Source organism: Cydia strobilella, chromosome 18 (assembly GCF_947568885.1).
Source record: "Cydia strobilella chromosome 18, ilCydStro3.1, whole genome shotgun sequence".
NCBI classification, from domain to species: domain Eukaryota; kingdom Metazoa; phylum Arthropoda; class Insecta; order Lepidoptera; family Tortricidae; genus Cydia; species Cydia strobilella.
Window position 1 is genome coordinate 2,861,069 of NC_086058.1, and position 16,225 is coordinate 2,877,293.

Below are 16,225 nucleotides of genomic sequence, written 5' to 3' on the forward strand. Positions count from 1 at the left end.
ATTTCATTACCTATATGCTGAATTCCTTCGCGTCTTTCCTGTAGACATCGGGAAGGTTAAAAGGATCAAAAGCTAGTTTTTGAACTGCACCCTTACAAGCGGGATACATTTTTCAGTACTTGAGACTTAAATAAGAAAAATGTGATATACAGGATGGCTACAAAATAGGTGCATTCCCGTTGCCAGGGAGGTTTTGGGATTATACTTAGCAACTATTACTATGGGACCAATTAATTAGAAAATAATTATAATTATAAATAAACAACTCCAAACTCACATTTTGCATTGTCACCGATTTCTTCAGCACCTCGTTGTAGTCTTTGAAGATGCCTTCAAATATGGTTAGAGTGCTGCGAACTTGGCCACTGAAATTATAACAATTGATATATCAGTGTAAGGTGCATTTGTGTAAAATGAAACGTATTGAGTGAATGGGACAGTATACTTGAATAGACATTAGAAAGAAAGGGAAGAATGATTGATTGAATGCAAGAGATAGAAATAGGATTAGGTCTAGAGTAAGTTGAAATAGCAATATATTCATTATGGCCGAAAACGTTTCATTTCTTACATGTCGCAACCATACCCCATACCCCACAAGTTTATAAAGAAAAGGTTCACATGTAAAATTAAATAAAAATATTAGCTTTAAGATTATCCGTGACAAAATATATGTTTTATTAATTTGACTTGACAAAAATTTCGAAGGAGATTTCAATTCGTCGCGATCCTTCTTTGTGTTCCCTGAGTTTTTAAAGGTCGTTTGACCAGACCGATTTCGAAAAATATTTTTTTACTCTCTTTTAAAAGGGGCAGTGAGGTCAGGCCATAAATAAACGTAAGTTTGTACGCGATTAAGTGTCGTGTTAGTTTTAAAATTATGGGGCAGTGAGGTGTTCAATTTTAAAGTTATGGACAGGGACCGGCCCGCTATCCCTTATCGGGGTTTTATAAGGGTATTGCATAAGGCTTAACTCACCATACCCTTTGCCTGACGAAACCCTTTGTTTTGCTTTTAAAAACCCTTATATAAAACTACCACATTTGAGTAATCGGTAGCCCAAATACCCTTACAAAACCCTTATCATCCGCTCACCAACACCTTGCATATTGCTTATAAGGGTTAGCCTTATAAAGGGCTTCACTTTTAGCATATAAGCGTGCTAATTTAAGTCGTCTACCTTGTTCATAAAGCACACATTACTTCGAATCCGAGCGATCGTCGGCGGCGACGGCGGCGTTCTTTGACTAGGCACGTATTTTCTTTCCTTTTCATACACTACCGTAGATATATACTAATCCTGTCTCTTTCACGCAAAGGGAAACCTTTATAAAAAGCGCTTAAAGATAAGGGTAACCCTTATTAAGGGCTAGCCTTATTTTTGGTTAGCTTTTCGGTAAGGGTTAGTCAATGGTAGGGGTATGAATGGGCTTGCAGTTCAAAAGGGAAAGTCTTTCAATGTGTTAGCCGTGTTTAAGTGTCGCCCATTGAAAGGGTTTTATCGCGGAAAGGGTTGTCCGGTCCCTGGTTATGGAAGATTGCCTAAGATCATTCAAGCGTAGCAACACAGGATCAGGTAGCTTCGCCCATTATAAAATCCACTGTATGTGATGTGAGTACGTTTGTATCCTGTATTCCATAGTAGCACAGCCAATTTTGGCGGATAGCTGGTGACATAGGCTACATTTTAAACCTACTTTTGAGTGTGAGTGAAATGTCTTTAAAAAACCCGAAGGGGTCATCCATTAATTACATCACACGGTTAGTTGTCAAGAAAATGTTAAATGTTGTGACAACGGGGAGGGGGAAGTCTTATTTAAATTATTTTATTTGTTGTACAGTTAAATAACAAGTTTTTGGAACGATAATAGTTTTTAATCGTTTAATTTTCTTTCCTACTCTGTTTTGGGTTATACTATTAGAAAATTACTAATATTTCTTTTGTCAAAAATATCTTGATAAAATAATAATAATACTTAATTCGATTTGCCGATTTCATTGAAAAAATGTGACGTCACACCAGGGGGAGGGGTTTGCCAAATATGACCAAGTGTGAGGAGGGGGGGAGGGGTCAAAAAACCTCGAAATTCGTGTGACGTAATTAATGGATGAACCCGTATGGGTCGGATCAAAAACTAAGTAATTAAGTCCGACTCACGCTTAACTGCACGCTGCAGGTAAAAAACCTTTTTTTTTATTTTTTTTTATTTTTTTTTTATTTTTTTTTTATTATTATTATTATTTATAATCGAACCTAGATATAGAAATGTAATGACTTAGGCTAGTACTGTAAAATTGCATTTTGTTTTAAATAAATTGAAATTGAAATTGAAAAAAAGTAGTGTTTTTTTTTATAATTTTTGACCCATTAGTTTCGGAAATAAGGGGGGGGTAATTTTTAATTAGCGGTCGCTTGCTCTAGCTTAAAATCGTGGAGACTCGCCACCAAGCCTATAGTTTGTACTAAGCTGTCCGATGCACTGTGTCATGACCAACGTGGCCTTATTGTATCATAATGTACTGTTACTTCTGGATGAGATTAGCTCAGGACCGGGACAAGTGGCGTACTGGAAGAGAGGCCTATGCTCAGCAGTGGGCGATAAAGGGCTGATATGATGATGATGATGATGAATGTACTGTTATAAGTGTATTTAAATACTGACATGTTGTTGAGCGCGTCGCTGTACTGCTTGTCCAGTTGTTTCCTGACGCCGGCCAGTCCGACGCGGACCTGGTCCGCGCTCGCTCGCTCTAGTTTGAAATCGTGGAGACTCGCCACAACGCCTATTGTTTGCACTAGGCTGTCCGATGCACTGAAAATTATAAGAAATTCATTAATCCAATCTGTTAACGCCTCGTCTTTGTTCGGGCATCTTCGGGAGCCGTCGCCGACGCAATGCACGGTGCGGGGCGCGGGGCGCGGGGCGCGGGGCGCGGGGCGCGGGGCGCGGGGCGCGGGGCGCGGGGCGCGGGGCGCGGGGCGCGGGGCAGCGGGGCCGGCATCGGCCATTCTCTCAGCAATCTTGCGACGGACGGTCGAGCCCGTCCGCTTACCGTGATATTATAAACACCTCTGTATCACCAAGTTATATTATACGTGCATGTATTGGACTATGAGTGTCATTTAACTCACCTCATCCATGACCCCAAGAACTTCTCGTCCACCCCTACATGCGTGGACACCACAATCCTTCACCACAGAATAAGTATTAGTACTACCGTACAGAAAATAAACTTTCTACAAAACCGAAGTTTGATATCGATTGAGGAATCATGCTGTCCCTTTCTTATGTATGGATGTACCTTTCGGCTATTTAGGGTTGTCAAAATTCAAGTCATTATCTGTGGTCGTACACGCAAAGGGATGGATGATCACAGCCCGTTTCATAAAGCTCTTTAAGGATGGTATTCCATCTGTCCAATATATTGGTCCAATGTGTATTTGCGTCTCACATTTTGCTCAGAGAGTGAGACGCATCACGCAATACACATTGGACAAATGAAATACCACCTTAAGGAAGCAATCGGAATGAGCGAAAGAAGAACAAAAAAACCGGCCAAGTACGAGTCGGACTCGCGCACGAAGGGTTCCGTCCCATTACGGAAAAAAATTGCAAAAAAATCACGTTAGTTGTATGAGAGCCCCATTTAAATATTTATATTATTCTGTAATTAGTATTTGTTGTTATAGCGGCAACTGAAATACATCATTTGTGAAAATTTCAACTGTCTAGCTATCACGGTTCATGAGATACAGCCTAATGAGAGACAGACAGACAGACGGACAGCGGAGTCTTAGTAATAGGGTCCCGTTTTTACCCTTTGGGTACGGAACCCTAAAAATTAGTTATGATACTGTTTTAACATAACCGAAGTAGTGGCATAATTATTCAAATATTTACTAACCCGTGAACCAAGCCGTTTAGCAGCTCGGCCAAATGCTTCAGTGTCCTGTCATATAATTTGACATTGGCGAGGTAGCTGCTGAACTCGCCAGGACTTTCCGAGTCCGGACTGATGGACAGACGGACTGGCTGGAACAGCTGAGGGAGACAGATGGCGTTAGAGACTTATCAATGGAGAAGACTAAAATCTATATCAAACAATTTTTATATTCAAGGATTTTTTATTTCTAAAATAAATAAAAAATAAAATAAAAAAAAATAAAAAAAAAATTCATTTATTTCAAGCTGCAAGGCTCATAATCAGTTTTTGCACGTCATAAAAATAATAAAAACAAATATAAAATTAAAATTGAAATCGAAAAATTGGTACCTATTAATAAAACAATAAAATAAATTTAAAGCATACACTAAGTCCCTATCCTATGCCAGTCTTAATTACATGCCTGTGACAGCAGTGCATGATGTAAGGACAGTCCACTCTGTCCGCGATCATCGCTAGGACTGTGTTGGGGCTGGCTCGCACCCGCTGGACCAAGGACGCGGCGCGCAGTCGCATAGTGGTATGAAAACACGCCGTGTGCGCTGCCGCGAACATTCCCGAGGCGCTGCAGTAGCGAGGCAGCCCCATCACTGCCCGGAACGCGTTGTTGTATTGGACGCGAAGTGCATTGTATGCTTTCTGTGTGTAGTTAGCCCACAGGCTGCACGTGTACAGCGACGTGCAGTAGGCTTTGAACAGCGTCAACTTCACGTCGCTGGAACACCGAGCAAACCTGCGCGCCAACATGTTAGCCCTTACACACAATGCCCTTCGCTCCCGTTCAATGTCAAGGTAGTTCTGGTAGGCTTCCATAGTTCAGTTGGTTAAGGCGGTTCCTTGAGCAAGAAGGCGAAAAATCTCCTTATATGATCATGTTTTTCTAAGACGCGTTGATATTCGTAGACGTGGAAAAAATATATGTAGTTCTTGACTATATTATCTTTAACAACATAGCTTCCGATACACAAATTATGACACTTCGCTCGATACAATTAATTCCCAAAGTAACCTCTAACTCGGACTTTTAATCCTACTTTACTCGGTTATTTATTATGTGATACTATAAACAAAAAAAGAAGAAAAAACAATCTTAACTTAAATAGTAATTTCATAGCTTTCGAATTTCGATATCGTAAGGTAACGTTTTTAAAATAATTAAAAATCGACAAAATTCGATCAAAATTGACACTTGGCGCGTATGATCTTTCCCGTTCTTTCTTGCGAAATGTGACAGTGACAGCGGCAAACCGATGGAACGGCCTTAAGAGCGATGCACGGATTGCAGAGGTCGCGGGTTCAAGTCCTGCCGGAAACGTAATTTTTAGGGTTCCGTACCAAAAGGGTAAAAACGGGACCCTATTACTTAGACTCCTCTGTCCGTGTGTCACCAGGCTGTATCTCATGAACCGTGACAGCTAGACAGTTGAAATTTTTACAGATGATGTATTTCTGTTGCCGCTATAACAACAAATAGTAAAAACAGAATAAAATAAATATTTAAGTCGGGCTCCCATACAACAAACGTGATTTTTTGCCGTTTTTAGGGTTCCGTACCTCAAAAGGAAAAAACGGAACCCTTATAGGATCACTCGTGCGTCTGTCTGTCCGTCTGTCACAGCCTATTTTCTCCGAAACTACTGGACCAATTAAGTTGAAATTTGGTATACATGTGTAAGTTTGTGACCCAAAGACGGACATGTAACGTAAACAAACGAATTTTAAATACGGGGGGCATTTTTGGGGGTACATGTGAAAATTAAAAAATAAAGTTTTTCAAACTATATGGTGTTACATATCAAATGGAAGAGCTCATTGTGAGAATCTCGAATATATTTGTTTTATAATTTTAAGATAAATAGTTCAGGAGTTATTCAAGAAAATAGGCAAAAAATGACCCCCCCCCCCCCCCTTTATCTCCGAAACTACTGGGTCAAAAATTTTGAAAAAAATACACAAAATAGATCTTTACGTATAGATTACAGGAAAACCTATTAGAAATGTGCAGTCAAGCGTGAATCGGACTTAATTACTTTGTTTTTGATCCGTCCCCTGCTGGTTTTTTGAAGGCATTTCACATAAAAACTACATTGTTTAAATTGTGTAAAGTACGGAACCCTCCGAAGTAAAGTTCGGAAGTCCGACTCGCACTTGGCCGGTTTTTGTAATGATGCGGAACTCTTACTGCGCGAGTCCGACTCGCACTTTTCCGATTTTTTCCATGTTTCCTTCAATATAAAAATTAGGGAGGCTAATTAATTAATTAGGGAGGATAATGAGATGTGCTTACCGTGATCTGTGCATCTTTAAGCCTGTTGTTGAGATCTTGTATTTGGTCCTTGTATACTTTCACTATCTCGGCCATTCCGGATTTGTGTTTCGAAAATTCCATCTGAAAATGAAATTTCACATAATGTAACATATTAAGATACATTGGTAAGGCAGGCATGAATTATGTAACAAACCAAACTTACACATAAGAGTGATAAAATTTTATTTACAATGCATGTGCTCGAAAAGTGCGTTTCCTACGGAGCCATATCATGCGGCAAGTACTACTTTTCAGCACTAGTGCTTTTTGTTTTCAATTTTTTTTACAGTATTTATGGTGCTACTTTCTCGCACTAGTGCGGAAAAGAGCACTTTTCCAAACTAGTGCTTCTTGTTTTCAAATTTTTAATAATTAAACTTATTTGCCATGATATGTTTTTTTATTTACTCGCACAATGCATAGTAAAACATTGTATGATACACGTGCGTAAAGATGATTTCCGCACTTGTTGCATAAATAGCTATTTTGGAACACTAACTTAACACGATATGAAAGCAACATTATATGCGTGACAAAAGAATTATATTAGACACACAGTTCAAGAATAATACATAGTAAAGAGGTTTTGAGTAGTAAACTAGATGGCGTTGCCTGGATGTTGCTCAATATTCCTATTACCTTAACATTCTCCAGTTCTAGAACCTTCAACTGAGAAGTTTTGTAGTCACTCTGAAGGGTAGACAACTTTATTTCCAACTGCAGAATCAAAGCGTCGCGCCTTTTGATCTCCTCTGAAGATTGACTCGTCTGAAAGTCAAGATAAAAAAAAAACAATAACAAAGGCGGTTTGTGGGTGACTTGAAATAGACTTTATCCTCACAGCCATAAGGTTTGAGTCTGCCCTTAACTTATTTACGCTTCAAAATCAAAAAGTGCAACTTAAAATATATTTTATCCCATTGTATTAAGGTTCAATCCAATGACCTGCACATACAATGTAAGTCTGTAGGCGGCCTTCAGGGTCTTGTATGGTGCATTATAACATTTATATAATATGTGTTCTTTCCCGGATAGTTGAAATTGAAAATAAGACTTATGCCCATAGCCCTAAAGTATGAATTTGCACTTACAACGCAGTTTTCTGGGGCGTAGCCAAGATGCTAATTGTTGATAGAAAACGCCAATCGAATCGACTTTTCGTAGTTTGGCGTTTGTGTACGATTATCATTTTGGCTAGGCCCCCTGGAAATCTTGTATAGTCCGGGTTGGAAAGGATAATTATCAATGATAGTTAACTTGATAATTATCGCGATAACTATCGTGATTTTTATGCCTGATAATTATCGATTGGATAATAACCTAAAATTTACGAAATATAATAAGAATAAGACTGTTACATGATGATTATCTTATATTTCAATGGTTAATAAAAAAAACTAATCAATATAAGGTCAGTTTCTATTTGTACATAGCAAAAAACGCCCCAATCATTATTTTTTACTATCAAAGAATTCAAGGAAAATAAATATAGCACCATCCATACCTGGGATAATTATTTATTTATTTATTTATTTAAACTTTATTGCACATAAAATTATAAGTACAAATGGCGGACTTAATGCCATAAGGCATTCTCTACCAGTCAACCACTGGGCTAAAAAGAGATGGTTGTTAGGTGCAGGATTAATACTCGAAGAATTAAAACGATAATCGCTACCTACTATTTACAAAATAAGTATTTACAAAGTAAATACTAATTAATATACTATGAATTCATAAACTTAAACATATACTTTATATGATATACTTACATAAATATCTACATATATACATACATTAACCGATAATTATCGCGATAATTATGAAAGACTATAATTCTGGATAATTTCGAACCCTGTGTATGGTGCACTTTAACATGTGCGCGCAGTCACTGTCTATAACGAAACGTTGCAACTGAAAATAGACACATTCCCTTTGTAATAAAGTTTAAATTTGAACTCACAATGCTGCTGGAAGACTGCAGACGGCGCTGGAGGTCTTGTATAGTGCACTCTAATATGTTCATCTCTGCGGCGTGGTCACTGTCTTTACCGGAAAGTTGCAACTGAAAATATAAGTTAACAATTCATAATAAATGATGAAATTTTTAGTCCTCACATTTTTAGCACGACTGTATGTTTACATGGAGGTGTCCACACGACAGACGACACGATAACGGTAATGGTCCTGTCGTGCGTTGTATATTTAAACGGAGGTGTTCACATACATTTGTGTTCACCGGTCTGACCTAGTGGTTAGTGATCCTGCCTGTTAAGCCGATGGTCCTGAATTCGAGCCCGATGAGGGCATTTGTTTGTGTGATGAACACAGATATTTGTTCCTGTGTATTTTGTATGTATGTGGTGTTTTCTATGTATGTAAGTATATATCGTCAGGTGACAAGCAAAACTCAGTAATTACTGGCAAATAATTAAACAAAAATCAACCTTATACGGATAATAATACGGTTCAGTATGGCTATGAACTTGTGGTGGTACTTAATGACATTTGCTTGTCACCCGACGATATTTATCTATACAATATAAGTATGTATATCGTCGCCTAGCATCCATAGTACAAGCTTTGCTTATTTTGGGGCTAGGATGATCTGTGTAAGATGTCCCCTAATATTTATTTATTTATATAGGACGGTGCGATTACTGTCGTTACGACATCGGCATACTGGAAATGTGGTTGGGATAGAACAACCGTTCCTCGGCGTCGTATAAATTTCAAAGATGCCCAATTTAAATCATTTTACGGTTTAGACTCACTTGTTTTAGTCACTCGCGCGACATGTTTCGGAGAGCCTAGGCCGTAAAAACCGTAAAACCACCGTACCGTAAAATGATTTAATGTTAGTATGTCTCACAACAGTTTAAATTCGATGCCCAATTTGTTAATTTTAAATGGCCAAATTACTAAAGTTAGTAAAATATGAAGTTACCTCGACGTCTTTGAGTTTCTCCTTAAGGTCGTCTCGTTCTTTTGAGGTCGCGTCCACAATGTGCTCCAAGGACTCCTTTTGCCAGGTCAGTTTCTCGTTGTCAACTATTACCTGCAAAATACAATATTGTTTAATTCACGTACGCGGCGCACGGCTATCGTGACCGCTGTTAGGCACTACTGTTAGCACAGATTATATAATAGTTCTTACGAACAGATACTTATCTCTCAAAGAAAACGCAAGTACCTACCGTTTTGATACCTACACAAGAATACAATGGAGTGACCTCCAGCGCGCCGCTCCCCGCACCGCGCGCGCCGACACAACGCTAGGGTTGCCGACGCTTCTTTCAAACACTTAGGTGTCTTAGGTAAATATCTGACTGTAAATGTGTCGTAAAAAACATTACCTACATCTTTAAAACAATTTAATAGTACTTACGTAGCTTGTAACTATCGTAAAAATAGTAACGGTAGGTATAAGTACCTATATTGAGAATGTATGCTTACTTTTTTCATCTGTCTAAAGAGGAAATAACGATATTTTTTATTTTTATTTCTTCATTCATCTACACTACAAGCTGTGTTATTTGTTCGTGACGAAGACATTTCTTTGGCATAAGTAGCGCGGGTTACGTGCGTGCGTGAGCGCGTGTGGCAACCAACTAGCTGGCTTTTGTACCGCCGGCGGGACGAGATTCGTAGGCATAAATCCGAGCTCGTGCGGAGAGTTCCATAGGCCTGGTATTAGTGCTTGAAAATGGAGACCTAGGCTCTCCGAAATATGTCGCGCGAGTGAATAAAAACACGTGAGTTAAACCGTCAAATTAGTTTCCCACTACTTTTGCAAAAGTAAACTTAAATTGATAATTTTGTAACATTTAGTAAATGTTGGCCCCATCTCATGAAATCTTGTAACTTGTAAAGTGACAGAGTTTTTCTAATAAATCGGAGTAAATAGCGGCATGTAACATGCTTTATTAAAACGGTCCCAGAAAGCCGAGCTTTTTCTGTATTAAAAAAAATCTTTGAAACACAAAATATTATAACACTAAACTCTCGAGTTTTGTACACATAATTAATGTCTTTAACGGGTCTGACGCGATTAAATTTCATTATTTTATCTTTTTTATTTTTTAAATAGTTAAATTTAATCGCGTTAGGCCCGTTAATGACATTAATTACACAAAATATTGTTTGTAAGCTTATGAGATCTGTGTAAGATGTCCCCTAATATTTATTTTATTTATTTATTAGAAATTTTATAATTTATGTAACCAAAGTCTCCCCAGTCCCTATCTGAATACGTACTTGACGTCGTTGCTTCTCGACCAGTTCCAACTGTGCTGTCAACTTATTGATTGTGTCATCATCAGGGCACGTCACGAACTCCACGGCGGACGGAGGGCCCGATTTCACTTTGTCTTCCTCTCCGGTTTCGGTGTTAACTCTGGTCTCTTTTAGCTGGGCTATCTCTTGCTTGAGCTTCTTGTTTTCTTGACGCAGCTGTTAAAACATAATAAAGTGTACAACAAGAGCATAAAACAACCTATATTATAACAGGAAATGTAACATATCGGTCTTAATAGGTGATTTTTACTTTATACACTAAAGCGTAAAGGCTTGGCCAAACACAAGGCGTGACGCAGCACCGCGTGATGCCTGTTCAAACAGGTCGCGCGCGGATCACGCCGGCCTCGCGCTCTTAACACGCCCTTATCGCGCGCGTGAACGCGGCGCGGATGCGACTGCGGGCGTGACTCGCGCCCGATACAGCATGCGCGTGTGGAGGGTTTCTCATTCCTTCCGACGCCATAGAAAATCCATAATCACAATCACAAAATAACTAATATATTGCTACGCTCGCACCACGCACCGCACGCTGCCTAACGTCCGACTGATGTGATGTAACCAAGAGTAGACGCGCGCGACGGGGCGCAACAGAAGCGGGGCGCGATGCCGGCGGGAGCGCAGTCTGTTTGACGTCGCTAACCTGTTAGCATGGGCGGCGGTCGCGCGGCGCGACCGCGGCGCTGCGTCGCGCCTTGTGTTTGGCCAGCCCTTAAAGACATTTAGTGCAACAAAATAAAGTTTAACCATTTACCCGCCAAAGACAATGAGCGGCGACAGCCCAATATCAAACTTTGTGTATTTCTCTAAGAACAGATGTTTATTTCAGTTTGTGTATTTCGACAAGATTAACGATGTAGCGTCGCACACAAAATAAGAGCAACACTATTATAGGTTGGAATGCGGCGTGAGACAGGGTGGTCTGACGTCTCCGCGGCTTTTCAATCTGTACGTCAACAACCTGATCGAGGAGCTCAGCAGAGCCGGCATTGGGTGCTCAGTTGGTGGTAAAATAATGAACAATATCAGTTACGCTGACGACATGGCTCTGCTGAGCCCTTCGATCGGGGCCCTCGAGATTCTGATCGGAATTTGTGAAGGGTACGCGGAGGCCCACGGTCTCAGATACAACTCCAAGAAAAGTGAGCTACTCTTGTTTAAGGCGGGTACAAAAAAGCCGATGTACATACCACCACTAAAACTTGGAGGAGTTGAGTTGAAAACTGTCACTCAGTTCAAGTATCTGGGGCACTGGGTCACTGAGGACCTCTCTGATGACCTTGACGTGGAGCGGGAGCGTAGGGCATTAGCGGTGAGAAGCAACATGTTGGCTCGCAGGTTTGCACGTTGTACGGGGAGTGTCAAAATAACTCTTTTTAGGGCATTTTGTCAGTCTTTTTATGCGTGCAGCCTGTGGGTCAAGTGTACGCAGAGATCCCTTAATGCTTTACGCATTCAGTATAATAACGGTTTCAGAATGTTGTTGGGGTTGCCTCGATTTTGCAGTGCGTCGGGGATGTTTGCCGAAGCTCGCGTGGACGGCTTCCAAGCCATAATGCGCAAGAGAGTGGCCTCCCTGATGCGCCGTGTTAGGGACAGCCCCAGCAGCCTTCTGAATACTGTTTTGGACAGGTTAGATTGTCCAATAGTAAACAAATGGAATGCCATGCACATGGACAACAGGAGTGCTGTTGGGCTAAGTTAGTTATTTAAGTAGTAGTTTTATTTATTTAAGTTATTGTAATAATATAGTCTGTAAGGTAGCCGTAATATGGGCCTTGTTGCCTGATTAAATTATTAAATAAATAAATAAATAAATAAATAAATAATAAATTTTGTAACCCCAGTAAATTCACTGCCATCTGTCGACACACTTTAAAACTAAAAATGAAGATTTATAAAAATACGATAGAATGTATTTAAATATAGATAAATTATTATAGTATGAATTTTCTCAAATGCTTTTTACGCCTAAGACAATCCTGCTTTTTACGCCTAATCTGTTAAACAAAAGCCATTGTTTCTTTTATACGAGCGGTTAACTCCCGTATTACCGGGCCGCGCCCTTAGTAGAAAAAACCTTAGGCATAAAAAAGGCCTTACATCATTTTGGAAAAGAGCTGATACTCTTTAAACTGCTGGATCGATTTTTATGAAATATAACTAAGAACCACCGCAAAAAAACTCGCTTTCACGTAAAAAAACTGCATCAAAATCGGTTTGTCCGTTGAAAAGCTACGATGCCACGGACAGACATTGGCGTCAAACATATACCAGATACCTAATGTACGGGTTGTACATCTGAGCTGATATGATTCTTGATCTTGATGGTTGATTGATATCTTGATGGAAACACTGATTTATGTATATGTATTTATTTATAACCAAGGTACTAAGCCAAGCCAAGGTATAATGGGTACTAGCTAGGAGCACGTATGTACGTAAACTGAAATCGAATTAAACCGTAATCGCATAAACAGCAATCATTCATTATATTAAATGCTGACGCGAGAAATGTGCGATGCTTGCATTGTACACCTAATACCCCTCTTTTTGCGTCGTGAGTTAAAAACGAAAAGCAAAAGAGGAATTTCAGTTTTGATGTTAATGAATAATTTAACTAACCTTTTCCACCAGCTCCCTGGTCTCGTCAAACTTCTCCTTATGCAGGGAATGCGTCTTCATCATGTCGTCCTGACACGACGCTATCAGACAGAACTGTTCTTTCATAGACTCATTATTCTGCTGTAATGTTTCTTTGAGAAGGACATTCTCATCGAGGATCTCTCCGAAGCGCTTTTGGAGTTCTTCAGTGCTTTTGTCTTCGGAGATTATGGTGCTGGCCACCATTAGGGAGGCTGGTGATGGCTGAAATTAATAAACAATGTACAGTCAGTGAATAAGTGCATAATAAAATTTTATAACGAAACTTCCTTAAGACACAGACATATTAAACATTTTTGAACTGGGTGACTCACGTATTTTAAGTCAAAGATTGCTCGACGTGTTTCACTTCATAAAGAAAAGCTTCTTTTTCGTTATATAATGAAACATATCGAGCAATCTTCGACTTGAGAGTGACCCAGACAAATTAGTTGATATGTGAGCGTCCACAGTTAATATGTGGGAGTTACCATATAAATAGGTATGTGTCCTAACATATTTAGCCACATTGGCCGTCACTGATCTATTTGACTTTTGATTTTATACCCTAAGAATAAATTAAATTACTTTCTATGAAAATATTTTAATTTGTTTTTATTTTATTCAATTAGACACAATACTATTAAAACTATAAATAAACCGAAATAACTGTCATATACGAAGGAAAAAATTACCAAAGCCTTCAGTGTCCAGAGCTGGACCAGCTGAACCAGCCTCCCTCGTTTACCGGACCGTGCCTGAACCACTCGGAAATCCGGCCACGGTGGCATGGATGGAAGTTTCCAATTATATGACAATATTGACAATTTCCTGAAGGCTTGTGGGTTCAGGATATTATCATATACCAGCTCTGGTGGACACTGGAAGCTTTGGTATTTTTTTCCTTCTTGTATGACATTAATTTCGGTTTATAGTTTAAATAGTATTGTCTACTTGAAAAAACACAAATTAAAATATTTTCATAGAAAGTAATTTAATTTGTTGACGAGAAAGGTATTATGTGGTGGGAGGTACGAGGAGAGGAAAACCGAGGAAAAGGTGGATGGACTGTGTGAAAGATGATATGAAACTAACGCAAGTGAATGACGAGATGACGGGTGACAGAGAGGTATGGAAGAAAAAGACATGCTGCGCCGACCCCAAGTGAATGGGACAAGGGCAAGCGAATGATGAGAGTATTAATGGCAGCGCCATCTCTCTTCGCTAGCCCGTAATCACCTGAGTTTGAGTCGGTTAGGTCGAAGTCGAACCATACTGTTCTGTTGACATATCGTGATCGGTAATCTTATCTAATCTTCGGAGACATGACGGACGCGGTTATCACGTGATAAAGACATGATAAAGGAATCGTCACTTATTACCCTCGCTCGCTCGATAGATGGACACTGTCCTGTCATTATCACGAATATCGCGTCGGTAATTACCCCATCAAACAGCTGGATTTTAGAAACACTATTAGGTATACTTGTAAAATAACTGTTCATGTTGAATGTGTGAGGGTGAGGTAATTAATATTTAATGCCAATGTAATTGACCACTTAACAAAACAAGTTGACAAATATGTTATTACCTATAATTAAATACCAAAATATATGTGGTCAGGGGAGTGTCACTGCGCAGTTTAGGTATATTTGGCCGGCGCACCGCCCGGGCAGGTGTATGGCAGTGGGCTGCCGCTCGGCTCGCACGATAGTCGTGTCACGTGGCGCTCGCGCAAAATCGAAAATACGCAATGGCTTCGAAACCTAAATCGCGATCTAATCTGTATAAAAGATAATGTTCTGTTTACGGATGTCTGAATAAACGGAAGGACAAGGAAGCAGAAAAAACATTTTCTTTCTTTCCGGACTATATTCACCGACATATTTTCAAAGGAATAAGTACTTCTGTGGCATACCTACTTCCGTGAGAATCAGACATACTATCTCCGGCTAAAAAATTTATGTTTACAGAATCAAAGTTTGTAATTCCTACATATTTATCTTAAAAATAATAAATCAGTAGGTATAGGTACAAAAACTTGTCAAGTGACAACCCCGTGCCGACACTCACAGCTCGGTCATAAAACTGCGGCGCGCAAAGAAGATTCACGGTTCGTGCGCGGTTATAAGTTTCAATTTTGCTTGCAGGCGGCGAGTGTAGGTATAATTTTATACCTAAATCTGGCTTTTGTGAAGGAGTGAATTTTCTCTACGGTAGTACTATTAGTTATTCTGTGATGTGGTACTTTCTATAAAAAGGGACCTTAATGTCGATGGCGCTTACGCCATTATTAACGATGCTCCGATATAAATACAATGCCGCGCGGCGCTGTGCGGCGTAATAGCCATCGACAATAAGTTCCCTTTTCATAGAAAATGCTTCATATTTGGTTTTCTGGACGACGGTTTTGTGTATAGCATAATTCCATAAGGATGTGGCCAAATCCGTGCGGGAAATTCCGTACACGAGCGCGTTTTTCAAACAATTATACAACACAACAGTACACTATTATCAAAATTTTAGTCCGAGCAGTCAAAAGCATCTGGTGTTAATTAGCTAATGGTTAAAAAAAGGTGAATCAACTATCTGTCCTGTCAGCCAGGCGAAAATAAAAAGAAAGAAAGACATTTATTGCAAAAACCTTCTACATACAACGCCACTTGTTACAAAAAAAAACCGGCCAAGTGCGAGTCGGACTCGCGCACTGAGGGTTCCGTACTTTTTAGTATTTGTTGTTATAGCGGCAACAGAAATACATCATCTGTGAAAATTTCAACTGTCTAGCTATCACGATTCATGAGATACAGCCTGGTGACAGACAGATGATGACAGACAGAAAATTGAACAAGTTGTGACCACCAAACTCCTCGACTTTGTGCTGGACAACTCGTTATCTTGGCGGGAACACATCGACGGTGTATGTGCACGACTAGGTCGAGCATGCTACGCACTGCGGCGCCTTGCATCGACGGCCAGCAGAAACACAGTGAGATCATGTTATTTTGCCACCATTCATTCGATACTATCAT

At 39.7% G+C, this 16,225-nt stretch overlaps 1 protein-coding gene across 3 annotated transcripts in view; it reads right to left on the reverse strand.

The window, feature by feature from the left end:
• Window positions 1-16,225, reverse strand: part of LOC134749775 (optineurin) — a 31,352-nt gene that overhangs the window by 11,015 nt on the left and 4,112 nt on the right. For all 3 annotated transcript variants that reach the window (XM_063684812.1, XM_063684811.1, XM_063684810.1), the window contains exons 3-11: window positions 13,176-13,418; window positions 10,512-10,706; window positions 9,202-9,312; window positions 8,218-8,319; window positions 6,894-7,022; window positions 6,234-6,335; window positions 3,908-4,044; window positions 2,665-2,814; window positions 278-365 (exon numbers count right to left, since the gene is read on the reverse strand). In XM_063684812.1, the coding sequence (XP_063540882.1) occupies window positions 278-365; window positions 2,665-2,814; window positions 3,908-4,044; window positions 6,234-6,335; window positions 6,894-7,022; window positions 8,218-8,319; window positions 9,202-9,312; window positions 10,512-10,706; window positions 13,176-13,418 (1,257 nt within the window). The remainder of the gene's footprint in view (window positions 1-277; window positions 366-2,664; window positions 2,815-3,907; window positions 4,045-6,233; window positions 6,336-6,893; window positions 7,023-8,217; window positions 8,320-9,201; window positions 9,313-10,511; window positions 10,707-13,175; window positions 13,419-16,225) is intronic.